The sequence below is a fragment of the Oryctolagus cuniculus genome, chromosome 6 (genome assembly GCF_051225735.1).
Source record: "Oryctolagus cuniculus isolate XC-2025 breed Fujian yellow rabbit chromosome 6, ASM5122573v1, whole genome shotgun sequence".
In the NCBI taxonomy this organism is placed as follows: Eukaryota; Metazoa; Chordata; class Mammalia; order Lagomorpha; family Leporidae; genus Oryctolagus; species Oryctolagus cuniculus.
Window position 1 is genome coordinate 86,553,883 of NC_142872.1, and position 27,499 is coordinate 86,581,381.

Below are 27,499 nucleotides of genomic sequence, written 5' to 3' on the forward strand. Positions count from 1 at the left end.
GACGTCCTGTTAGTGGGAAAGGTGAGAGGCTGAGAGATGAGAAAGAAGAGTTACAAGATTGATGGCAGCAATAGAACAAGCAAAAGCATGAATGAACATCAGTATTCTGACAGTGGTAAGAAGGAACAGATTAAAAGCCTACAGGGAGGAGAGTGAGCTCTGTGTGTGTGCGTGTGTAGGGAAATGCTGGAGGCAAAAGTAGTTCACAAATGATTTTTTGCATTTTAAAAGCTCCTGAAAATATTATGGTGCCCAGTACAGCAACAAAATCATCAATTCCAATATTCCTCTCAGGAAAAAAAAAAGATATTTCACTATTTGATTAAATGTCTCAAAAATAAGTGAATAACCTATGTTTTGGTTGAAGAACGATGAGCACAGAAAATATGTATTCTTGTAATTTTATGTACAAGGAGAGAGAGAGAAAGAGAGAGAGTGAGCACTGCTGTCCACTGATTCACTCCCCCAAATGCCTGCAGCAGCCGGGACTGGGCCAGCCTGAAGCCAGGAAGCAGGAACAAAATCCAGGGTCTCCCACATGGATGTCAGGAATCCAGTTACTTAAGCCATCACCCCTACCTTCTAGGGTCTTCGTTAGCAAGAAGCTGGAGTCAAGAGCCAGAGCTAGGGATTGAACCCAGGCACTTCCAATGTGGGATGCGGGCATCTTAGCCACTAGGCTAAACACCTGCTCCATGGAAAGCATTTGAGAGATCATCATAAGTGATTAGACTGAGTACTTGCTACTTCGCAAAATACAGTTGTCTAAATAAAAACCAAACTTTAGGGTCTGGTGTTGTGGTGTAGCAGGTAAGGCTACCTCCTGTAGTACCAGCATCCCATATGGGTACCAGTTCGAGTCCCAGCTGCTCGCTCACTCTCTCTCTCTCTTTCTCTGACTTTCCAATAAATAAATAGATCTTAAAAATAAAAAACTTTATTTCTTGAGAAATAAGCTTTTAAAATACCTCTGTCTCTAATGCAATACTAATTAGAAAGCTGAACAATGTAAGACAGCCAAGTGCCAGCTGTCTGTTAGAAGCCACTTGGCCATGGACTTGGCGTTCCAAATTTTAGGACCTCTGAGAACATCCCCTGCCCCTCTTGGAATCTAGGGCAGAGCTCTCATCTCCAGGCCACCTTGTATTATGCTTGTCCCTGACATGCAGTGCTTAATCAACCCCATCACACGGCCCTCCATCCCCACCCTGAGGCTGCTACTGCAGTCAATTTCCAGAAAGAAAAGCCTTGCAGAAGTCTTGAGAACTTTCACAGCAGTGGCTTTCACGCTTTGCAAGATCCAGGTAGAACTTTCCTCGCCTAGAAGCCTGTCTGGCTCCCAATTTTAAAACACATAAACGCGGAGCCACACCTTCACATTCTTCATCTCCTCCTTGTTAGCCCCAAAGTGGTCTCCAGTGAGACAATGCTGAAGAAACACCTCAAATAGTGCCAGCCAAGGAGACTCGGTAAATGTCATCGGCGATAAATTCAACTACATTAAAAGTCAGAATCTCGGCCGGCGCCACGGCTTACTAGGCTAATCCTCCACCTTGCAGCGCTGGCACACCGGGTTCTAGTCCCGGTCGGGGCACTGGATTCTGTCCCAGTTGCCCCTCTTCCAGTCCAGCTCTCTGCTGTGGCCAGGGAGTGCAGTGGAGGATGGCCCAAGTCCTTGGGTCCTGCACCCCATGGAAGACCAGGAGAAGCACCTGGCTCCTGGCTTCGGATCAGCGCGGTACGCCGGCCACAGCGGCCACTGGAAGGTGAACCAACGGCAAAGGAAGACCTTTCTCTCTGTCTCTCACTGTCCACTCTGCCTGTCAAAAATAAAATAAAATAAAATAAAATAAGAAAAAAAGAATCTCCATTCTATAAGAGATATGATTTAAAAATAAAAACATGAGCCACAGAAAAATATTTGAAGCAATTAACATGGGTGTAGGATTTAAAATATGTGTCTTTTTTTAATTCTAACAAATGAGCAACACACTCACACACTTCACAAAAAGGGAAATCAAAATCGACAATAAATACACAAAAGAGGTGTTCAACTTCAGTAGCAATCAGGGAAGTAAACAAAGTTCACAATGAGACAGTCACAATCCATGAATTGGCAAAAAGATAAATAAATAATAATAATCGGCCGGCGCCGCGGCTCACTAGGCTAATCCTCCACCTTGCGGTGCCGGCACGCCGGTTTCTAGTCCCGGTCAGGGCGCTGGATTCTGTCCCGGTTGCCCCTCTTCCAGGCCAGCTCTCTGCTGTGGCCAGGGAGTGCAGTGGAGGATGGCCCAAGTCCTTGGGCCCTGCACCCCATGGGAGACGAGGAGAAGCACCTGGCTCCTGCCATCGGATCAGCGCCATGGGCTGGCTGCGGCGGCCATTGGAGGGTGAACCAATGGCAAAGGAAGACCTTTCTCTCTGTCTCTCTCTCTCTCACTGTCCACTCTGCCTGTCAAAAATAATAATAATAATAATAATAATCTGACAATGTCAAGTGTTAGAATCAAAGGCAATCCTCATATGCTACTGAGAGGAACATAAATCCGTGCAACCATTTTGGAAAACAGCCTTGCAGTTCTCTTTCTGGGGAAATGCCCTAGAGAAACTCAATCACGTGTGCACCACAATGTGTGTGGTGTTGTATGTCATAGCCCCGAACTGGATACAACCCCAACATTCATCAGTAGAAAGGAGAAATCATACATATATTCACAGCAATGGAAATGAGTTGATCCACAGCCACTCAGCAACAAAGAATTTTGCTTGTGAAAAAACATGGAGAGGTAGGCATATAGCAAAGCAGTTCAGTCACTGCCTGGGACGCCTGCATTCATGTCAGCTGGATTGAATCCCAGCTCCTCTGCTTCTGATCCAGCTTTCCTAAAGCCTCCTGAGGCAGCAGATGATGGCTCCTGTGCCTGGGTTCCTGCCACCCACGTGGGAGACCCAGATTGAGCTCCTGGCTCCTGGCTTCAGCCTGGCTCAGGCCTAACTGTTGCTGGCATTTGGGAAGTAAACCAGCAGATAGAAGATCTCTGTCCATATGTCTACCTTTCAAATAAAAATAGAAATTTTAAAAGGAAAGAAAAATAAGAAAGATTCAGAATCACTTCAATAACTCTAAAGGAAATTATCTCACACGTCAGGCTGTTGGTGACTTCTAGTAGGGCAAGAGGGCCTTCAGTGTAGGAAGACACACAGGGGCTTCTCTGGTACCATGTTTGGTTTCTTGACCTGAATGGGAGCTCCATGGATATTTGCTTTAAAAAAGATATATATGGGGGGTGGGGGGCGGCGGCACTGTGGCGTAGCAGGTTAACACCCTGGCCTGAAGCACCGGCATCCCATATGGGCGTCGGTTCAAGACCCGGCTGCTCCGCTTCCGATCCAGCTCTCTGCTATGGCCTGGGAAAGCAGTAGAAGATGGCCCAAGTTCTTGGGCCCCTGCATGCGTGTGGGAGACCTGGAGGAAGCACCTGGCTCCTGGCTTCGGATCGGCGCAGCTCTGGCCATTGCAGCCATCTGGGGAGTGAACCATTGGATGGAAGACCTCTCTCTCTCTCTCTCTCTCTCTCCACCTTTCCTTTTTCTATGTAACTCTGACTTTCAAATAAATAAATAAATAAATCTTCTAAAAAAAGATATATTTGAGGCCAGTGCCATGGCACAGTAGATAAAGCCACCAACTGTGGCACCATCATCCCATATGGGCACCAGTTAAGAGTCCTGACTGCTCCAATTCCAATCCAGCTCCCCGCTAATGTCCTGAGAAAGCAGCACAGGATGGCCTTGGTAATCTCCTGGGAAGGCAGAGGAAGATGGCCCAAGTCCTTGGGCCCCTGCACCCACATGGGAGACCCAGAAGAAGCTCCTGGCTCCTGGCTTCAGATCGGCACAGCTCCAGCCATTGCAGCCATTTGGGGAGTGAACCAGAGGATGGAAGATCTCTCTCTCTCTCTCTCTCTCTCTCTCTCTCTGTATGTATATAACTCTTCCCTTCAAATAAATAAATAAATCTTGACGAAAAATATTTATTTGAAAGGCAGGGTTATAGAGAGAGAAGGAGAGACAGGGAGAGATCTTCCATCCACCAGTTCACTTCCCAATTGCCTGCAACAGCTGGGACTGGGCCAGATAGAAGCCAGGAGCCAGGAGCCAGGAGCTTCACCCAGGTCTGTCACATGGATGCAGGGGCCCAAGCACTTGGGCCACCTTCCACTGCTATCTCGGGCACAATAGCAGAGTGGCTCAGAAGTGGAGCAGCCAGGATGTGAACAGGCACCCATACGTGATGACAGCATTGCAGGTGATGGCTTTAGAACTACACCTGTGTTTTTGTAAATGTGTGTTTTATGCTCTTTCCTGTAAGATTTGATCTCCATTCCACAATGATGCTGCCTTGTGTATTGTCCTCTACATGCAAATGCATGAAGTTTACCTTATGCAGGAGTTGTGCTCCCCACCCCCCAAAATATGTTGAAATCCTAGTCTCAAAATCTGACCAGGTTTAGAACTAGGACCATTCTAATTTGTTTAGATAAGATCAACTGGAATAGGGTGAACTGCTTATTCAGCTATGATGAGCGTCCTTTTCAGAGCCAGCCATGTACAGCAGACACACAGAGAAAACACCATATGTGAACCAAGGCAGAGACCAGAATCAGGCAGCTGTAAGCCCAGGCAGGCTGGAGATTGCTGGCAACTGAATGGAAGTGAGGAAAGGCCAAGGAAGGATCGTCTGACAGGCTTCAGAGGGAGCCTGGCTCGCGGAGACCTTGACTTTGGGCTTCTGGCTCCAGAGCAGTGCAACAATACATTTCTGTTCTTTGAAGCCACCAGTTGCACCTGTGATGGCAACGCCAGGAAACTGACACCCCTTTAGGCCCTGTGAGTGAAGATGTGACCCCGCGGGCTGATGGGAAGCTAATAGCACCTTCACTGTGTAGCACCTGCTGTGCTCATCCTGAGAGAAGCAGAGTTCCTCTCTACCAATATGGCTTTCATATCATCCAGCCTCATGATCATTTAGACTCCAAGGTGCTATTCAGAACATCAGAGACTACCGCATAACAATTTCCAGAAGAATCACACATAAACCCATAGAAACTTCCTGACATGATATTAGACTTAAAATTGAAGCAGAGGGCCTGTGGTGTGGGGCAGTGAGTTAAGTTGCTGCTTGAAATTCCAGGAGCACTATCAGCTGCCTTTCTTTTCTTTCTTTTCTTTCTTTCTTTCTTTCTTTCTTTCTTTCTTTCTTTCTTTCTTCCTTCCCTTCCCTTCCCTTCCCTTCCCTTCCCTTCCCTTCCCTTCCCTTCCCTTCCCTTCCCTTCCCTTCCCTTCCCTTCCCTTCCCTTCCCTTCCCTTCCCTTCCCTTCCCTTCCCTTCCCTTCCCTTCCCTTCCCTTCCCTTCCCTTCCCTTTCCTTCTTTCTTTCTTTCTTTCTTTCTTTCTTTCTTTCTTTCTTTCTTTCTTCCTTTCTTCCTTTCTTTCTTTTTTTAACAGGCAGAGTGGACAGTGAGAGAGAGAGACAGAGAGAAAGGTCTTCCTTTGCCATTGTTTCACTCTCCAAATGGCCGCTGCTGCCAGCGCACTTCGGCCAACGCACCACGCTGATCCGAAGCCAGGAGCCAGGTGCTTCCTCCTGGTCTCCCATGGGGTGCAGGGCCCAAGCACTTGAACCATCCTCCACTGCACTCTCTGGCCACAGCAGAGAGCTGTCCTGGAAGAGGGGCAACCAGGACAGAATCCGGCGCCCCGACCGGCACTAGAACCTGGTGTGCCGGCGCCGCAGGCGCAGGATTAGCCTAGTGAGCCACGGTGCCGGCCCTCAGCTGCCTTTCAAATAAGTAAAATAGATTTTAAAAGAGTAATTAATAAGTTAATTAACTATTTAGAGATAATGGCAATCATTCCAGAAACACCTCTTTTTTGGGGGGAGGGGAGGGTAGTATATTTCCTTTGGGTAAATTCCCAGGAGTAGGATGGCTGGATCGTATGGTAGGTCTGTGTTCAGTTTTCTGAGATATCTCCAAACTGATTTCCACAGTGGTTTTACCAGTTTACATTCCCACAGTGGTTTTACCAGTTTACATACCCAAAAGGTACATTAGGGTACCTTTTCCCCCACATGCTTGCCAGCATTTGCTGATTGTTGATTTCTGTATGAAAGCCATTCTAACTGGGGTGAGGTGAAACCTCATTGTGGTTTTGATTTGCATTTCCCTAATGGCTAGTGATCCTGAACGTGTTTTCATTTGTTGGTTGGCCATTTGGATTTCCTCTTTTGGAAAATGTCTGTTAAGTCCTTGGCCCATTTCTTAACTGGGTTGTTTATTTTGTTGTTGTGGAGTTTCTTTATCTCTTTATATATTCTGGTTATTAATCCTTTTTCAGCTGCAACACCTCTGTTTTGAGGAGCTGTGTTTTCAAAATATGAATTGAATTTTGCTTCTACATTTCCAAATTCAGTGCATTGTAAGGAGGAAAGTTCTTCCTATTTCACATTTGTTTGAACAAATCTAAGGCATTTTATACTTTCTACTAACTTGCATTTTCATCAGTTATTTTTATTTTCCAAATGCTTGATTTTTCTTCCATCTATGCCTCTCTTAGTTAATTATCCTTAAATAATAGCCTTTCTCTTATTTTAAGTATAAAATGTCATTCGATGGGCTGGTGCTGTGGCATAGTGGTGCCAGAGTCCCATATGGGTGCTGGCTCAAGTCCCGGTTGCTCCTCTTCTGATCCAGCTCTCTGCTATGTGCTATGGCCTGGGAAAGCAGTGGAAGATGGCCCAAGTGCTTGAGACCCTGTACCTGCATGGGAGACCCTGAGGAGGCTGCTGGCTCCTAAATTTGGCTCAGCTCAGCTCCGGCCATGGCAGCCATCTGGGGAGTGAACCAGTGGATGGAAGATCTCTCTCTGCCTCTCTCTCTCTCTCTCTGTGTCTGTAACTCTACCTCTCAAATAAAAAAATAGAATGTTTAAAAAAAGTTATTAGAAAGTAAATATCAAATATTCACTCAGTATACATTTCATTTAATACAATATGAATAAAATTCAACAAATATTTAATATTAGCCAAATACAGTAAATCATAGGAATGTGCAATTAGATAATACAATATGTCATTCTTTCATATACAGCATGCAGATCATTGAAAAATAATGATGCTCAGAGTCCTCTCTTGTAGCTTGGTTGCCAAGTTTTCCACACTGAAATCCTCCCAGCAGGTTAGCTCTTGCTGACTCCTTGTAACCTTGTCCTCAAGACAAATTGCACTTGATTGGTCCCTTGGTCTGCTCCTTCCCCTTCAGGGATGCTGTGAAGATCATCCCTTTTTTATTTTTTAATTTTCTTTTTTTGAAAGGTGGAGGGACAGACAGAGATCTTCCATCTGCTAGTTAACTTCCTGAATGCCTGCAATAACCACGGTTAGGCCAAGCCAAAGCCAGGAGCTGGGAACTCAACCCACAAGGGTGGCAAGGACACCACTACATCAGCTATTATCCGCTGCCCTGCAGGGTGTCCATGAACAGGAAGCTGGAATCCAGAGCTCATCTGAGACTTGAACCCAGGCACTCCGATATGGATTGCAGGATTCCCAGACAGCCTCTTAACCACTAGCTCAACACCTACCCCAAGATGCATTCTTTCTATAGGCCACCTACACAACCAATTAGTGCCTTCAGCTCCTCTTCCACCAATTTTGGTACCTCCAATTGTCTCAGTCCCTCTGGACCTGATTTTCTACCCCATTTTCTCCTCTGGTTTTCTTTTTGTGTCCATGGAATGTTCATTGTACCACCATTTGAAATAGCAAAAGTTAAAAAACAAGTTCAGGGCCGACGCTGTGGCGCAGTTAAATCCTCCGCCTGCAGTGCCGGCATCCCATATGAGCACTGGTTCTAAGTCCTGGCTGCTCCTCTTCCAATCCAACTCCCTGCTATGGCCTGGGAAAGCAGTAGAAGATGGCCAGAATACTTGGACCCCTGCACCCACGTGGGAGACCTGGAAGAGGGTCCTGGCTCCTGGCTTTGGATTGGTGCAGCTGTGGCCATTGCAGCCATTTGGGGAGTGAACCAGTGGGTAGAAGAACTTTCTCTCTGTCTCTCCCTCTCACTGTCTATAACTCTACCTCTCAAATAAATAAAAATGAAATCTTTTTTAAAAACTATTTTTAAAAAAACAAGTTCAACTTCTCAATTAGGCAATTTTTTTAAAGATATTTATTTATTTATTTGAAAGTCAGAGTTACACAGAGAGAGGAGAAGCAGAGAGAGAGAGAGAGGTCTTCCATCCGATGGTTCACTCCCCAATTGGCTGCAATGGCCGTAACTGTGCCGATCCGAAGCCAGAAGCCAGGAGTTTCTTCCTGGTCTCCCACGTGGGTGCAGGTGCTCAAGAACTTGGGCCATCTTCTACTGCTTTCCCAGGCCATAGTAGAGAGCTGGATCGGAAGTGGAGCAGCTGGGACTAGAACCGGCACCCATATGGGATGCCGGCACTTCAAGCCAGGGCGTTAACCTGCTGCGACACAGTGCCGACACCAATTAGACAATTTTAACATGAAGCTTTAATCTATTCTATACTTGACCAGTAGTGTGATCTTGAGCAACTTAATCTTTTTTTAAAGATGTATTTGATTAATGGTAAAAGTTGTCTCCAAACAGTACTTTATACTTTGTGTGTCTGTGTGGGTGCAAATTGTTGAAATCTTTACTTAGTGTAGAGTTGATTTTCTGTATATAAAGATAATTAAAAATGAATCTTAATGAAGAATGAGATGGGAGAGGGAGTAGGAGATGGGATGGGAGTGGGGGGTCTGAGTATGGGGGAAAGAACCACAATATTCCTAAAGCTGTACCTATGAATTTGTATTCATTAAATAAAAGCTTTCTTTAAAAAAAAAAAAAGATGTATTTGAGAGGCAGAGTTATGGACAGAGAGAGAGGTTTTCCATCTGGTTCACTCTCCAGATGGCCACAGCAGCTGGAGCTGGGCCAATCCGAAGCCAGGAACCAGGAGCTGCTTCTTCTAGGTCTAACCATGTGAGTGCAGGGGTCCAAGGACTTTGGCCATCTTCCATTGCTTTCCCAGGCCATTAGCAGAGAGCTGAATAGGAAGAGGAGCAGCCAGGACTTGAACTGGTACCCATATGGGATATTGGCACCCCAAGCTTAGGCTTAACCTATTACATCACAGCTGTGGCCCCAGGTTAATCTTTTTATGCCTCAGTTTCCTTAGTAAAAATGGGGGCACCAATAATACCTATTCCGTGGGGTGACTGTGAGGATGAAATGAGCCAACATTTGTAGAGTGTTAGGACAGCACCTGGTTCACAGTGAGCAGTATGGATGTGTTGGTTCAGTGGCAATGGGACAGGGGGTGGGTCTCATGATGTCTTGGTCACTTTGGGCTGCTGTAACACAAATACGTCTTAAACAACAAACACCTATTTCTCACAGTTCTAAAGGCTGAGAAGCCCAACATCAAGGTGGCAGCAGATCTGGTGTCTGGAGACAGTCACCTGCTCATTGTGCCCTCACACAGAGCTCTTTCTCTTAGAAGGACTCTAGTCCCAGCCGGCACCGCAGCTCAATAGGCTAATCCTCTGCCTGCGGCACCGGCACACCAGGTTCTAGTCCCAGTCGGGGCGCCGGATTCTGTCCTGGTTGCTCCTCTTCCAGGACAGCTCTCTGCTGTGGCCCAGGAGTGCAGTGGAGGATGGCCCAAGTGCTTGGGCCCTGCACCCCATGGGAAACCAGGAGAAGCACCTGACTCCTGGCTTCGGATCAGCACGGTGCGCTGGCCGCAGCATGCCGGCCATGGCGGCCATTGGAGGGTGAACCAACGGCAAAAGAAGACCTTTCTTGTGGGGAGCAACTCGGACTAGACTAAGTTACTGGAATTAAGACTTATTCTATGCATCTGCTCTCCCACAATATGGCGCTGGGAGAGGAGGAAACAGCTTCTACACAGCTGCCTCCAGTTCAACCAATAAACTGTAGGACCTGCTCCTGATTGGAGGAGAGCAGCGTACTCGGCGTGTGGGTAGCAGAGTTGGGATTGGTGGAAGAGGACTATAAAGGAGGAGAGAGACAACATGCACCAGGAACATCTAAGGGGAACATCTGAGGGAACACCTGTGCAGCCCCCGAGAGAGCCGGCCGGCGGTGTGCCACTCCCCCGCAGAAGTGGGGAATGTGGCTAGGGGGAACCGCCCTTCCACGGAGGTGGAAGGGACGGTAGCCAACCCGGGAAGAACCAGCAGCAAACCCTGGGAGGGCCGAGCAGACGAAAGAACAGCGCAGGGTCCTGTGTCGTTCCTCCACGAAGACGGGGAGCGACACTTTCTCTCTGTCTCTCTCTCTCACTATCCACTCTGCCTGTCAAAAAAAAAAAAAAAGAAGGACACTAGTCCCATCATGGGTCTGTCGCCAGGACTCCATCCAAATCTAATTATCCCAACAGCCCCATTTCCTAGTACTATCCCTTTGGGTTTGGAGTCTCAACACATGAGTCTGGGGGGGAGGGGGACACAAACATGTACTCCATAATACATGGAATACTAAAAAGTGGGGGGGGAATCAGAGTTCTATACATGTAAGATATACTATTATGTAAAAAAAATACATATTTTTGGGGCCAGCGTTGTGGCGTAGTGAGCAAAGCCACCACCTGCGGTTCTGGCATCCTATATGGGACCAGTTCAAGTCCTGGATGCTCTATTTCCAATCCAGCTTTCTGCTATGGCCTGGGAAAACAACAGAAGATGGTCCAAGCACTTGGGCCCCTGCACCCTCATGGGAGACCCAGAAGAAGCTGCTGGCTCCTGGCTTCAGGTTGGTGCAGCTCCAGCCATTGCAGCCATCTGGGGAGTGAACCAACAGATGGAAGACTTCTCTCTCTCTCTCTCTGTCTCTGCCTCTCTGTAACTCTGTCTTTAAAAAAATACATATCTTGAACTTAAACCATATATATGTACAGATATACTTTAAACTTAACATGTCATAGATGTGTGTGTGTGTGATTTGGAATAATATATATGGTTATATACATGCACATATGTGTGTGTACATATATATATATATACACACACATGTATGTACACAGAGAAAACTATATGGAAGACTATGCCCTAAACTGTTGGTGCTATAGTAATGAATTTCAGGAGATAGAATTTTTAATTCCATGTACTTCTATACTGTTTGACTTTTTATGATAACATTACATAATATATTACTTGTATAAGTGAAAAATTATTATGGAAGAAAAATAAGCCAAGGAAATGAACAGAAAATCCCTGACATAAGAAATTCAAATGGCTCCCAACATTTAAAAATATGCTCAAGATCTATAAAATGTAAACTGGAACCATGAAATAACAATTTTTGCCAAATTGGCAGAAAAGATAAATGTTTTCTTTGGGGGGGATTTATTTATTTATTTGTAATGCAGAATTAGAGAGAGAGAGAGAGAAATCTTCCATCTGTTGGTTCATTCCCCAGATGGCCACAATAGCCATGCCTGGGCCAGACTGAAGCCAGAAGTCTGGAGCCCCATCTGCATGTCATGCATTTGTCCAAACCCATAGAATGTACAGCACCAAGACTGGGCTGTAAAGGCAACCACCCAGTGTAGTTGGTAATAATGGATAATATGTATTCATCAGTCCTAACAGACTACCACACTGATGCAAGATGCTACTAGGCAGAGTAACAGGAAGTAATGAGGAGGAGAGAGGAAATTTCTCTATAAACCTAAACTTGATGAAAAACTGATAAAGCCTGTTAGAAAAATAACGAGTCAATCTGTTAATTTCTTACAGTGCAAAGCTTGAAGTTCATCCTTTACAATAGATCTCCTGACTGGAGAGCATGGGCAGAGCCCTGGTGAGTTATGACAGCTCGGTTTGGTTCAGAGATGCACCCAGATGTTTGAAAGATGAAGCAGGAGGGGCTGGCACTCTGGTGTAGTAGGTAAAGCTGCAGCCTGCCAGTGCCAGCATCCCAGATGGGTGCCAGTTCGTGTCCCAGCTACTCCACTTCTGATCCAGCTCTCTGTTATGGCCTGGGAAAGCAGTAGAAGATGACCCAAGTCCTTGGGCCCCTGCACCCACATGGGAAACCCAGAGGAGGCTCCTGGCTCCTGGCTCCTGGCTCCTGGCTCCTGGCTTCGGATTGGCACAACTCCAGCTGTTGCGGCCAATTGGGAAGTGAACCAGCGGATGGAAGACCTCTCTCTCTCTCTCTCTCTCTCTCTCTCTCTCTTTCTCTCTCTCTCTGCCTCTCCTTTTCTCTGTGTGTAACTCTGACTTTCAAGTAAATAAATAAATCTTTAAAAAAAAAAAAGATGAAGAAGGAAGCATGTAGACAGATTTAGCTGGTGTCTTTGCATAAACAGAAACCCCATCAAGAAAGCGGTCTCTCAGCTCTTTGATATTCCCTGCACCCAGACTCCCTTGCATTTTTACTCATATGTGGACCAAGCCCTATTGTCAATCTGTTTCTCCATCCTGTTCAGACCTATGCAAGAAGACCTTCACCTACTATCCGATTCTGTGACCAGTCCTGGACAGGGCAGGTGCTCTGCTTCTAAACTCGTGCTCATTTTTGTACTCTGCATGCCTGGTGTAAACCTGTATAACCCTTGGCCCACTGGGGTCCTCTTCCTTCAGCCCCTGTTGGGGTTCCTAATTCATTCACTTAGATCTCTATGAAGTGGCCCAGTTCCGATACAGTTCCCATAATATTTAAACTCTGAGATGGCAGCCTAAGGGATTGTCACTGATGCAGCCAGCCCCTAATTCCTGCACCTGAGACAATGCCTCATTCAGAGGAGTGTCAAAATACTTGGCAGAAAGGAAAAAATACACAAATTGTTCCAAGTTGTTCTTTTGGAGGGAACAAACATTTTGGAGGGTGAGGGGCATTTGGTGCAGCAATTAAGATACTACTTGCAGACATTGGCACAGGCAAAGAGTTCTTGGAAAAGATCCTAGAGGCACAGGCAATCAAAGCCAAAACTGACAAATGGGATTATATCAAGTTGAGAAGCTTCTGCACTGCAAAAGAAACACTCAGCAAAGTGAAGAGGCAACCAACAGAATGGGAGAAATTATTTGCAAATTATGCAACTGATAAAGGATTAATAACCATAATATATGTAAAGAACTCAAGAAACTCAAGAACAAAGAAACAAACAGCCCATTTAAGAAATGGGCAAAGGTATTAAACACGCATTTTACTAAAGAGGAAACCCAAATGGCCAACAAACACATGAAAAAATGCTCAGAGTCACTAGCTGTCAGGGAAATGCAAATCAAAACCATAATGAGCTTTTACCTCACCCCCATTAGAATGGCTCTCACACAGAAATCAACAAACAACAAATGCTGGTGAAGATGTGGGAAAAACATACCCTAATCCATTGTTGGTGGGAACATGAACACAGCCACTGTGGAAGACAGTATGAGGATACCTCAAAAATCTGAATATAGACCTACCATATGATCCAGTCATCCCACTCCTGGGAATTTGCCGAAGGGAAATGAAATGAACATATGAAAGAGTTACCTGTACCCCCATGTTTATTGCAGCTCAATTCACAATAGCTAAGATACAGAATCAACTCAAATGCCTATCAACTGAAGACTGGATAAAGATATTATGAGATACATACACCATGGAATACTACACAGCAGTAAAAAATGAAATCCTGTCATTCGCAACAAAATGGATGAAACTGGAAAACATCATATTTAGTGAAATGAGCCATTCCCAAAAGGACAAATATCATATGTTCTCCCTGATCTATAATAACTAATAGAGCACCTAAAAAGTAATCTATGGAAATGAAATTAACACTTCAAGAGACAATGACTTTGAACAGCCCTTGTCTTGACTGTTCAGGAACATTTTTTATACACTATTTGTTGAACTCTTTACTTAGTATAGAGTTAATCTTATGTGTATAAAGTTAATTGAAAATAGATCTTAGTGGGACCAGCACTGTGGCATAGCAGGTAAAGCCACCTCTGCCCAAAGTGCAGCAATCCAATTCTCTGCTATGGCCTGGGAAAGCAGTGGAAGATGGCCTAAGTCGTTGGGCCCCTGCACCCGCATGGGTGACCCAGAAGAAGCTCCCGGCTCCTTGGATTTCGATTCGCCCACCTCCGACCATTGTGACTATTTGGGAAGTGCATCAGTGGATAGAAGACTTCTCTCTCTCTCTCTCTCTCTCTCTCTCTCTCTCTGCCTCTGCCTCTTTGTAACTCTGCTTTTCAAATAAATAAATAAGAAAATATTTAAAAAAGAAAATAGATCTTAATAAAAAATAAGAATGAGAATAGGAGAAGGAGGAGGAAGAAAAGTGGGAGTGCAGGTGGGAGAGTGGGAAGGGTGGAAAGAATCACTATGTTCCCACAGCTGTGTTTATGAAATGCATGAAGTTTGTAGTCCTTAAGTAAAAGGTTTCTGTGGGGGGAGGGAGCAGATGCTACTTGTAACTCCTGCATCACCATTGGAATGACTGCATGGTCCCAAATCCAGCTTCTTGCTGACGCACAGCATAGAAGGCAGCAGCAGGGGATGATTCAAGTACCCGGGTTCCTGCCACCCACTTGTGAGACCTGAACTGAGTTCCTGATTCCCCATTTTGGCCTGGCCCAGCCCCTGTGAGCTGCTGTGGGCATTTGGGGAGAGAACCAGTGTATGGAAGGTTCTCTCTCTCTCTCTCTCTCTCTGTCTCTCTCTCTCTCTATCCCTCTGTCTTTCTCTGTCTCTGTCTCTATGCCTTTCAAATAAGTTGAAAATAGGGCCGGCGCCGTGGCTCAATAGGCTAATCCTCCACCTTGCGGCGCCAGCACACCGGGTTCTAGTCCCGGTCGGGGCGCCGGATTCTGTCCCGGTTGCCCCTCTTCCAGGCCAGCTCTCTGCTATGGCCAGGGAGTGCAGTGGAGGATGGCCCAGGTGCTTGGGCCCTGCACCCCATGGGAGACCAGGAAAAGCACCTGGATCCTGGCTCCTGCCATCGGATCAGCGCGTTGCGCCGGCTGCAGCGGCGGCCATTGGAGGGTGAACCAACGGCAAAGGAAGACCTTTCTCTCTCTGTCTCTCTCTCTCACTGTCCACTCTGCCTGTCAAAAATAAAAAAAAAATAAAAAAAAAATAAAAAAAAACACAAATAAGTTGAAAATAAATTATATTTTAGTGGCTTTACTCTAGAAACAGTGTTTGCCTCTGTGGGAGGGACATTTACTTTCCTCTCTCATCCTATGTGCCTCTGGATTTTACCTATTCAAAAAGGAATAAATACAAATTGAAAATAAAATATTCAATTATTTTATTTATGATAGCCATTATTAAATGTCAATAATTGACAAAATAAAAATTAGAAGTTTGTGATCCTATATTAGTTTTATAAATTTGTTTAATTTGTGGGGATTTTTTAAAAAGATTTATTTTATTTACTTGAAAGGTAGAACCATGGAGAGAGCAAGAGAGACAGAGAGAGAGGCCTTCCATCTGTTGGTCCACTGCCCAAATGGTTGAAATGGCCAGGCTTGGGCCAGGCTGAAGCCAAGAGCCAGAAGCTTCTTCCAGGTAGCCCACATGTGTGCAGGGGCCCAAGGACTTTGTCCATTCTCTATTGCTTTCCCAGGCACATTAGCAGGGAACTGGATGGGAAGTGGAGCAGCCGGGACTCAAACCAGCCTCCATATGGAGTGCTGGCACTGCAAGGGCTTTTTTAACAGCAAAATTTCCAAGTTCCAAAGCACTGAAAACAGTGCCTTGTACCTATGCAGTATTCAATTTTTTTAAAATGTTTATTTGAAAGGCAGAGAGGCAGAGACACTTGGAGACAAAGATAGAACTTCCATCTGCTAGTTCACTTCCCAAATGCCCACAAGGGTGAAAGGGGACGGAGAGAACACTGGGCCAGACAGTATAGAGGCTGGAACAGGCTGAAGCCAGGAGGCTGGAACTCAGTCCATGTCTCCCACATGGATGACAGGGACCTAACTACTAGAACCATCATCTATTGCTTCTTGAGATGTATGTTAGCATGAAACTGGAATCAGGGGCATCACTGGGACTCAATCCAGGCACTCTGATACGGAATGGATGTGTCCCAGGTCTTAACCACTTTGCTGAATGCCAACCCAGCACTCAAATATTTGGTAAGTGAAGGAACCACCCAGAGTTTGCAAGCCTGGCAGCCACGGGGCTGTTAAAGGCCTTTGTCTCCTGTCACTGTCCTCTAACAACAAACTCCTCATTGCTCTCCCTGCAACCGGGGTTCTCCAACTCTGATCCAGCCTCACATCAACTACTTGTCTACACACACACCTGAGATTGCTCTGGGCAGGTGTGGGTGTGGGAGACCTCACCGGCATCCTGATGCCCAGCTGGCAGGGTGCAAGTGAGGTGTGCCTCCCTGTGTAAGAGCTGCTCGAGACTTATTATGACACAGGTTCCAAGGCCACAGAATCCAGATGGGAGTGAGGCCACCCCAGTCTGGATGTAAAGACACTCTGGGAGACCCTCGACAGTTGCTGCAGCTCTCTCCGCTCCTGCACCCTCTATCCCTGACCTGGACTTTCTGGGGACCAGAGGCCAGGTGCTTCTCTCCTTGAATCCCCATTATAGCATGAGGTGGGTGCAGACGACAAAGGCTAAACTGGGGTTTGAGAAAAACAAATAATTAGCCTGCATTTAAATTTTCATTAGCTTTTTTTTTAACTTTTATTTAATGAATATAAATTTCCAAAGTACAGCTTATGGATTACAATGGCTTCCCCCCCATAACATCCCTCCCACCCGCAACCCTCCCCTTTCCCACTCCCTCTCCCCTTCCATTCACATCAAGATTCATTTTCATTTCTCTTTATATACAGAAGATCAGTTTAGCATACATTAAGTAAAGATTTCAACAGTTTGCTCCCACACAGAAACATAAAGTGAAAAATACTGTTTGAGTACTAGTTATAGCATTAAATCTCAATGTATAGCACACTAAGGACAAAAATCCTACATGAGGAATCAGTGCACAGTGACTCCTGTTGTTGACTTAACAAATTGACACTCTTGTTTATGGCCTCAGTAATCAACCTAGGCTCTTGTCATGAGCTGCCAAGGCTATAGAAGCCCCCTGAGTTCACTGACTGATAATTTTTAGACAAGGCCATGGTCAAAGTGGAAGTTCTCTCCTCCCTTCAGAGAAAGGTACCTCCTTCTTTGATGACCCGTTCTTTCCACTGGGATCTCACTCTGAAATGCAGAGTGGCTCGGACTCAAACCAGCCTCTGTGATATATGCGGACATCCCAAGTGGTGGCTTAACCCACTGTGCCACAACACTTGCCCCAAGGAAGTCTATTATTTTTTACTTGTCAAACATTTAATTATTCAAGTGGGGAAATTTGTTGTTGGGACACTTAAATCACCTCATAAGGAACAGTGAGCAGTCAGATAAGACATAACTGAAGATTGCTTTTTTCTGTTAATATTTGACAATGTAAGAATGAATTTTGGGCCTGGTTCTGTGGCGTAGCAGGCTAGGCCTCTGCCAGCGGTGCCTGCATCCCGTATGCGTGAGGTTTCCAATCCCGGCTGCTCCTCTTCTGATCCAGCTCTCTGCTATGGCCTGGAAAAGCAGTAGAAGATGGCCCAAGCTCTTGGGCCCCTGCACCCATGTGGGAGACCAGGAAGAAGCTCCTGGCTCCTGGCTTTGAATCGGCGCAGTTCCGGCTGTTGTGGCCATCTGGGGAGTAAGCCAGCGGATGGAAGATCTCTCTCTCTCTCTCTGTCTCTCTCTGTAACTATCTTTCAAATAAATAAATAAAATCTTTTTTTAAAAAAAAAGTGGATTTCAGGTTACAGTGTAAACACTTGTTCGAGTCCTAGCTGTTCCACTTGTGATCCAGCTCCTTGCCAATATACCTGGGAAGGCAGCAAAAGATGGCCCAAGTCCTTGGGTCCCTGCCATCCAAGTGGAAGACCCAGCCGGAATTTCAGGCTCCTGGTTTCAGCCTGGCCAACCTCTGGCTGCTGTGGCCCCTTGGAGAGTGTCCCTCCCTTCCTCTCTCTCACTCTGCCTTTCAAAGAAATAAGACAAATCTTAAAGAAAAAAAAATTCATCAGATGAAGAGTAGCTGTCACGCGACATCTGAAGCATAAGCTGTTCTGCACTGTAGGATACAGCAGGAAATGTCACATAAGCTTCCACTCATACCACTGAAGAGAAGGGCTAGACACGGAGTTGGCCACACGGTCCTGGGAGTTTCTCTAACATGGTCCCGTGAGTACAGACAACACCTCCCCCAACACACACGCACATACACAAGTCATTTATTGCATTTATTTTGTGGGTTTTATGGGTTTTATTACTGTGAAGAAAACCTTTTTATTTCTACCACATGATTTGACACTAAAAACTATTTAAAAGAACAAAACCAAAGCCATGACAGAAAATCCAATGTGTTGTGTATGTATCATTTTTATTCTGGGGACCAGTTTTATTATTTTTGGAACTATTACAAGACTTCTGTTAAACATGTTGAATGCTAAGAGGAAACAGACTCTTGGCAAATGTGGAAAACCAATTACAGCAAACGTCTCTGCTAGGGCTAGAATAACAGGAGGGAGAGACTGAGCAGTTTGCCCTCTCCTGCTCCCACTGCTGAAAAACAGAAGGGGGGATCCCAGCAGAAAAATATGACGTTCATCACTCTATTTTTCTATTTACAGACAAAAGGCAGTAAAATGATCCTTCTCAGTGTAGTCTACTTACAGTGTACTGGAATACAACATAGAAATTTTTTTTGAGAGAAATAGAGAATGCTCATCTGCTGGTTTGCTCCTCGAGTTTTCCCAGTGGCTTAGGACAGGGCTAAAGCTGGGAGCCAGAAACTCAGTCCAGGTTTCCCCCTCGGGTAGAAGGAACCCAACTACTTAAACTATCAATGCTGCCTCCCAGGACTACATTAGCAAAAAGCTGGAGTCAAGAACTAGAACCAAGCATCAAACTCAAGATACTTCGATGTGGGACTTGACCTAACTATATATATGAAAGGCAGAGTTACAGAGAGAGGGGAGAGAAAGAGAGGTCTTCCATCTGCTGGTTCACTCTCCAAATGGCTGCAACAGCCAGGGCCAGGCCAGGCTGAAGCCAGGAGCTTCCTCTGGCCCTCCCACTTGGGTGGCAGGGGCCCAAGCACTTGGGTCATCCTCCACTACCTCCCCATTGGGCCATCTTCCACTGCCTCCCCAGGTACATTAGCAGGCAGCTGGATCAGAAGTGGAGTGGGATGGTGGCACTGCAGATGTGGACTCAACCCACTATGCTTAACCACTACTTTTATTAAAGCAAATCTGGGGATAGGTACTGTGGCGTAGCAGGTAAAAGCCACCACCTGCAGTGCTGGCATGCCATATGGGTGCTGGTTCTAGTCTTGGCTGCTCCACTTCCAATTCAGCTCTCTACTATGATCTGGGAAAGCAGTAGAAGATTCCCTAAGTCCTTGGGTCCCTGCTCCCACATGAGAGGCCTGGAAGAAGCTCCCAGCTCCTGGCTTCAGATCAGTGCAGCTCCGGCCATTGCAGCCATCTGGGGAGTGAACCTGTGGATGGAAGACCTCTCTCTGCCTCTTCCTCTCTGTAACCCTGCCTTTCAAACAAATAAGCTGCGCCAATCTGAACCAGGAACCAGGAGCTTCTTCCAGGTCTCTCATACAAGTGCAGGGGCCCAGGCCAGTGCCGCGGCTCACTTGGCTAATCCTCCGCCTGAGGCGCCGGCACCTGGGGTTCTAGTCCCAGTTGGGGCGCCGGATTCTGTCCCGGTTGCTCCTCTTCCAGTCCAACTCTCTGCTGTGGCCTGGGAGGACAGTGGAGGTTGGCCCAAGTCCTTGGGCCCTGCACCCGCATGGGAGACCAGGAGGAAGCACCTGGCTCCTGGCTTCGGATCGGCGCAGTACGCCGGCTGCAGCACGCTGGCCGTAGCGGCCATTTGGGGGGTGAACCAACGGAAGGAAGACCTTTCTGTCTCTCTTTCTCTCACTGTCTAACTCTGCCTGTCAAAAAAAAAAAAAAAAAAAAAAAAAGTGCAGGGGCCCAAGCATTTGTACCATCTCCAACTGCTTTCCCTGGCAATATCAGAAAGCTGGATCAGAAGTGGAGCAGCTGAGACTCGAACCAGCATCCATATGGAATGCCGGCACTGCAGGTAGCAGCTTTACCCACTATGCCATAGCACTGGCCCCAGTAAATAAAATCGTAAAAAAAAAAAAAAAAAAAAGTAATTCAGATACAGGAAAATGTACTATTTCCAAAATTAAGCACTTAGAAAATTACTATTTGCTATACTAAAATTAAAAACACTTCACCATGAGTAAAGAAATCAAATTATATTAAATTTTAAAGTATGTGAGTTATAAATACTAATTTATTAAACTTTCAGAAGTGTATTGCCTATTATGTAACTATTGATTAAAAACATAATTTTAGGGGCCAGCATTGTGGCATAACAGGCTAGGTCTCTGCCTGCAGTGCTGGCATCCCAAATGGGCACAGTTCTAGTCCCAGCTGCTCTTCTTGCCATCCAGCTCTCTGCTATGGTCTGGGAAAGCAGTAGAAAATGGTCCAAGTGCTTGGGCCCCTGTACCCACCTGAGAGACCTGGAAGAAGCTCCTGGCTTCTGGCTGTGGATCAACCCAGCTCTGGCCATTGCAGATATTTGGTGAACGAACAGATGGAAGACCTTTCTCTCTGTCTCTTCCTCTCTGTCTGTAACTCTGACTCTCAAATAAATAAATAAAATCTTTAAAAAAAAAAACACCATAATTCTATGTACTTTGATAATGATATGATTGAAATAAAGGAAATGCCAATGTTGAATTGATCAAATTTTCAAAACTAGAAAGTTGATCTAGAAAATGAATTAACAATGGAAACAAAACTTGCTTTCAGTAACCATTCAGTTAAACCTTTATGGTCATCTACCACACATGAGACACCATGCTCTAAAGCGCAAAAGCATGCCAGGGAGTCGGGTAATTTTCAGTTCTGTAAAAGCAAAGCAGCAATTAAAATGCAATTCGGTGAACGCAATCGTAGAGGCAGCCCACGTGGAAGGAGCTCAGGAAAATATTCACAGAGCATTCTTTTTAAAATTAATTATTATTTGAGAGTGAGATTAAGAGAGCGAGCGAGCGAGAGAGCAAGCGCACACTCCCATCTGAACTCTCATCACTGGGTTACTCCCCAGTTACCCACAAAGCCTGAGGCTGGGCCAAGACAAAGATGGGAGCTGGGAACTCAATCCAAGTCTCCCATGTAGGTGGAGGAACCCAATTATTTAAGCCATCACTGTTACCTTTCAAGATTGGCATTAGCATGAAGCTGGTATCTGGAGCTGGAGCCAGAAACTGAGCCCAGGTACTCCAGCGTGGGATGTGAATGAGTTAACCACTAGGCCAAAGATGACTTAGCATAGAGTGTTCTTCTTAGGAAGAACAGCATATGCACGGTTGAAAATGTGTGGGGGCAGGAAGCTAGGGGATAGTGTGATGTGTTAGAGAACAAGGGTGCAGAACGGAAGGGCCACAGACCACACTGGAGGGATAGGCAGGGCCCAGATGATAAGGGACATCCAAGTTAGGCACCAGCAGAGAAGAAACATAAAGCACATTCATTTGGGATTTTTAGAAGAGTTTTAAGAAGTGTAGGCAGTTACAGGAATCCACAAGGTGAGGAACTCCTAGGACCTGCAACAGTAGAGATCACCCCACCCGAGCCTGAGGGGTTAAAGAGAAGGTGGTATTACAGAACCTGGTTGTGTGCTAGACCCACAGGAGAGTAGCCTACTGTTGAGCACTAGAAATACCAAAACAAAGGCAAATAAGACTAAGTGCTTGTTACTAGATTTAAAACAATTTTATTATATTTATAAGATGTTTTAATACAGACTTATGGTTTAACCTATGATTTTTCTTTTTAATAATTTTTTAAAGATTTATTTTTATTTATTTGAAAGACAGAGTTACAGAGAGAGGTAGAATCAGAGAGAGAGGTCTTCCATCCGCTGGTTCACTCCCCAGATGGCCGCAATGGCTGGAGCTGAGCTGATTCAAAGCCAGGAGCCAGGAGCTTCTTCCAGGTCTCCCACGTAGGTGCAGGGGCCCAAGGACTTGGGCCATTTTCTACTGCTTTCCCAGGCTATAACAGAGAGCTGGATCGGAAAAGGAGCAGCCAGGACTAGAACCAGTGCCCATATGGGATGCCAGCGCTTCAGGCCAGAACTTTAACCCACTGTGCCACAGCGCTGGCCCCTCTTTTTAATAATTTTTAGAATTTACTTTTGTGTACTTGAAAGGGAAGGAAAGAGAGAGAGAGAGAGAGAGAAACAGGGAGAGGGTTCACATCTGTACTGGTTCACCTCCCAAATGCCACAACAGCTGGGGCTAGACCAAGCCAAAGCTCAATCCAGATCTCCCGCACTGGTGGCAGGGGCCCAAGTACAAGGGGAGCCATAACCTGTTGCCTCCCAGGGTTTGATTAGCAGGAAACTGGAATTGGGAGTACAGCCAGGACTCAAAACCAGGTACTGTGATATGGAAAGCAGGTGTTGCAAGTGGTGTCTTTACTGCTACCCCGAATAGCAGGCCTACTTTAGATTTTTCAGCTTTAGGATAATGCAAAAGTAATGCCCTGCACCCATGCTGTCTTCCACTTTCAGTGTAGTATTCAGTAAATGACGGGAGGTAGCCAATGCTTTACTATAAAATAGGCTTTGTGTCAGATGCTGTTGCCCAACTGTAGGCTGATGTAAGTGTGCCGAGCACACTGAAGGTTAAGTTGGGCTGTCACCATGTCAAAGTAGGTTAGGTGTATCGCATGCTCTGTTTTATCTTAGAAAGGTTTATCGGGATATACCCCCGTCCTAAATGGAGAAGCATTTATATCTGAATTTAAGAAAGACCAGATGTTAAAAGCTTACTGATGGAAATGGGTTAAAAACAGAACAGAAAAAGACACAAGCACTAGAGGCCAGGTGGTTCTCTTTAGTGGGCCTGCAGGGGTGTCTCTGCTGCCACTTGGGGCACCTTAGGTGTTAAGACCCTGAGAACAGCCATGTTGGTCACCCACTAACAGCAGGGAGACTCAGTGGGTCAGGCTGGCCGGCGACTGACCTTCCTCCATGCTGCCCCAGGGGCTTCCCTGCCAGCATTTCACAAGAGATGACAAACGCCTTGTTGCCCAAGAATCAGTGCTAGCTCCGGGTGCAGGTGGGAGTGGGAGGATGGGTGGGGACAATCCTTTTGTCTCCCACAGCACCCAGAACATCAAATCCTAACACTGATCCTTAATCACAATACTTAAACAGACTTAGCCAACTCAATTTTCAGCGCTAATGAGCATCAGAAATCACATGGATTAATGAGTCGCAAATGATCTCCTCAAGGATAATTTTATTTCTAATTTCTTAACCCTCCTTTTATAGCTTTGCAAGTAAATAGAAATGGGAATAATTTGAGACTGCCTACCCTCTTTTTCTTCCTTTCTTTGGCAGAGCTACAGATGAGCACTATAATGGCCACAGTATAGAGAGCTGGTGCCTAAATAGACCAAGGTGAATGTGAGGGCTGGCAGCCCACTAGCCTTGGTTGTCATTAGGGATGTGCCACTTCTCAGCCAAAGGTGCAGAGTGGAAAAAAGAAGGAAGGTAAAAAAATCTTTAAGACACAGTCTCTTGTCAAACCTCAAATCCCTGTCTTGTGTTCTTGGTTCCTCTTCCCTTGGCCATCTTCTGAAGACCTGGGCGACTCTAAGCATTTAGCCAACAGCTGAATGACTGAAAACACCAGTACCCCTTCGGGGACTGACACATTAATGCCACCAACACAGCCAATAGGGTTTTCCAATGCCATGTGTCTAGAAAGAAGGATAAGAGGTGTGGGTGGGGAGAGAAAGGAAGAGAGAACAGAGGGTGGGAAGACTTACCCACACCAAATGTCTGCTTCAAAGCTCTCAGAAGAGGCAGATCAGAGAGAGTTTCTCTTAAGTATTACAGGGATGCTTGAATTTCTGTAGCAAAATAAATACAAGACAGGAGCCTTATATTCATATGGTCTGAAATAGAAATAAATGGAAGGCTAAACTCTTTACTTAACATACAGCTAATCATATGTGTATAAAGTTATTGAAAATAGAGCTTAGTTTAAAAAAATAAGGATGAGAATAGGAGAGGGAGGAGGAAGGGGGATGGGAGTGTGGGTGGCCAGATGGGTACAGTGGGAAGGATCACCATGTTCCTAAAGTTCTAATTAGGAAATGTATGAAGTTTGTATTCCTTGAATAAAAGGTTTCTGGAGAAAAAAAAAAAGGCTAATGGAAAGTGTTTAAATGATTAAACTGTCCAAAAATTCTGATTACAGATTAATAAGTTCAAATAAGAAATCCTAATATCTATAGAAATGCGTGTGCTTAACAAGCAGTGGAAAATGCATCAGCACAGAGCTTTGAGCAGTAACGCAGGGTGTTAGGCTGGAATCTCAGCTCTATACCCAACTGTCTCACCTTAAACAAGCTACCTACCAGCTAGAGCTTCAGTTTCCACTTCTTTAAATTGGAAACAATAAGGACAAGCATTGTGCTGCAGTCCCATGTTGGAACACGGGTTGAGTCCCAGCTGCTCTGCTTCTGATCCCGCTCCTGGGCAGAAGACGGCCCAAGTGCTTAAGGCTCTGCCACCCACATGAGAGACCAGCACGGAGTTCCTGGCTCCCGGCTCTTGGCTTTGCCCAACCTTTGCAGCCATTTGGGAAAACAAGAGGATGGAAGATCTCTCTGTCTGTCTGTCTGTCTGTCTCTCTCTCTCTCCCCCCCCACCCCCTCGCCCTTCAAATAAATAAATCTTAAAAAAAGAAAATGGTGATAATAATTATACCTGCTCTCTATAATTGTGTGAAGATTAAGAAGAACAGTGTTTGGGCTTGTGCCACGGCTCACTGGGCTAATCCTCTGCCTGCGTTGCTGACACCCCGGGTTCTGGTCCCGGTTGGGGGGCTGGATTCTGTCCCGGTTGCTCCTCTTCCAGTCCAGCTCTCTGCTGTGGCCCAGGAGTGCAGTGGAGATGGTCCAGGTCCTTGGGCCCTGCACCCACATGGAAGACCAGGAGGAAGCACCTGGCTCCTTGCACAGCGTGCCGGCTGTAGCGGCCATTTGGTGGGTGAACCAATGGAAAGAAGACCTCTCTGTCTCTCTCACTTCTCACTGTCTCTCTCTCACTGTCTAACTCTGCCTGAGAAGAAGAAGAAGGAGAAGGAGGAGAAGGAGGAGAAGGAGGAGAAGGAGGAGAAGGAGGAGAAGGAGGAGGAGAAGAAGAAGAAGAAGAAGAAGAAGAAGAAGAAGAAGAAGAAGAAGAAGAAGAAGAAGAGTGTTTACCATATGCCAAGCATTCCATAAATATTATCACTGTATATAGATTATGGTCATATCAAATACCAAAACAAAAATCCTAAGTAAAAGAGTTGCTGGAAAAGTGTCAAATTGATTTTGTGAGGCATTTTGTATCTTTTTTTTTCTTAAAGATTTATTTATTTGAAAGTCGTCAGAGTTACACAGAGAGAGGAGAGGCAGAGAGAGAGAGAGGTCTTCCATCTGCTGGTTCACTCCCCAATTGGCTGCAATGGCCATAGCTGTGCTGATCCAAAGCCAGGAGCCAGGAGCTTCTTCCGGGTCTCCCACATGCATGCAGGGGCCCAAGGATTGGGCCATCTTCTACTGCGTTCCCAGGCCATAGCAGAGAGCTAGATTGGAAGAGGAGCAGCCGGGACCAGAACCGGCGCCCATATGGGAGGCCAGCACTTCAGGCCAGGGCATTAGCCTGCTACGCCACAGCGCTGGCCCTGGCATTTTATAAATTATAATTGATGTTATCTGAGGGTTTTCCTAAAAGTTTGTGGGGAATGAAATTTAACTTTTTTTAGGTTCAGGGCCAGCGCAATGGTGTGGAGGGTAAAGCCACCTCCTGCAGTACTAGCATCCCATATGGCCACCAGTTCAAGACCTGGCTGCTCCACCTCCGATCCAGACTCTGCTATGGTCTAGGAAAGCAGTAGAAGATGCCTCAAGGCCAGCACCACGGCTCAATAGGCTAATCCTCTGCCTGTGGCACTGGCACACTGGGTTCTAGTCCCGGTCGGGGCGCCATATTCTGTCCCAGTTGCTCCTCTTCCAGTCCAGCTCTCTGCTGTGGCCTGGGAGTGCAGTGGAGGATGGCCCAAGTGTTGGGGCCCTGCACCCCATGGGAGACCAGGAGAAGCACCTGGCTCCTGGCTTCAGATCAGTGCAATGCGCCGGCCGCAGCGGCCATTAGAGGGTGAACCAACAGAAAAGGAAGACCTTTCTCTCTGGCTCTCGCTCATTGTCCACTCTGCCTGTTTAAAAAAAAAAAAAAAATGCCTCAAGTGCTTTGGGCCCCTGCACCTACCTAAGAGACCTGGGAGAAGCTCCTGACTCCTGGCTTCAGATCAGCCCTGCTCCAGCCATGCAGTCATTTGGGGAGTGAACCACCAGAAGGAAGCTCTCTCTCCGCCTCTGCCTATGCCTCTCTGTAACTCCGCCTTTCAAATAAATAAATCAATCTTTAAAAAATATTTTAGGTTCAAAAGAATTTTGAAATCCACACATAATTTTTTATAATATGTATGCCCAATGTACTATTCGAAGACTTACCTGCTGTGTCTATTAAAAACAATTTTTACTCAGCTTAATCTCTAAATGTAATGATGCATTCAATAACAAATGTTTACTCATAATAATAAATGCTAGAAGTGTAAATAAAAACAAATTTGTTACCCTCACACAGCTGCTTATTTCTGACTTCAAGGGAATGCTAGAATCATTATGATGATTATTTCTGCTTTTTTGAAAATTCCTGTATGATAACTAGTGAGGGTGGAGTTCAGAAGTGGTATTTGAGGGAGCTGCAACAATGTTTTAGATTTTCCTTGCAGCTCTTCTGTTTTCTACACTTAAGGGAAAAAAAGACATATCACATTAGTATAAATTTTAAGGACAGTCTGTAAATTTATTTAACACCAAATCTGATTTAGTGGAAATCCCTCTAGTAAGAAATGAGGTCATGTGTCTTGCAATGAATCATGTCATTAAATTTATCTCTTTCTGGAAGCGTTCCTTCCTTCATTTGTTTGTCATTTCCAAGTCTTTAATTCTTGATTACTCAATTTAATTTTTGAAGAAGGCACAGAAGTGAAGCTAAAAACATCTCTATCAGCATATGTCTTAACAATAATTTTTTCCTATCCAGCTTTTTGAAAAAACAAATAGCAAGTTTCTTTTCTTTAGAATTCTGTGAACATTTTCCATTTCTGCTGCTGTTACCTAAAGTCTCCTATACCTCGCCATCTTTCTACCCCTTTGATAATGGGAACCAAATAGGACGATGGCTCTTCTTTATTATCATGTT

The 27,499-nt window shown here is 45.6% G+C and overlaps 1 protein-coding gene and 1 long non-coding RNA gene across 3 annotated transcripts in view; one reads left to right on the forward strand and one right to left on the reverse strand.

Annotated features, from left to right (window-relative positions):
• The window catches only part of RAB2A (RAB2A, member RAS oncogene family), a 115,662-nt gene extending 103,301 nt beyond the window's left edge, over window positions 1-12,361 (forward strand). For both annotated transcript variants that reach the window (XM_089334570.1, XM_089334567.1), the window contains one exon: window positions 11,839-12,361. In XM_089334570.1, coding sequence (XP_089190696.1) covers window positions 11,839-11,850 — 12 coding nt within the window. In that variant the 3' untranslated portion in view covers window positions 11,851-12,361. The remainder of the gene's footprint in view (window positions 1-11,838) is intronic.
• Window positions 12,362-21,927: 9,566 nt separating this feature from the next.
• On the reverse strand, window positions 21,928-25,309 carry LOC149126219 (uncharacterized). The gene is made up of 3 exons (XR_016235677.1): window positions 24,956-25,309; window positions 24,010-24,093; window positions 21,928-22,237 (listed from the first exon to the last, which is right to left on the reverse strand). It is a non-coding gene; the product is annotated as an uncharacterized LOC149126219 (long non-coding RNA).
• Window positions 25,310-27,499: the final 2,190 nt, after the last annotated feature.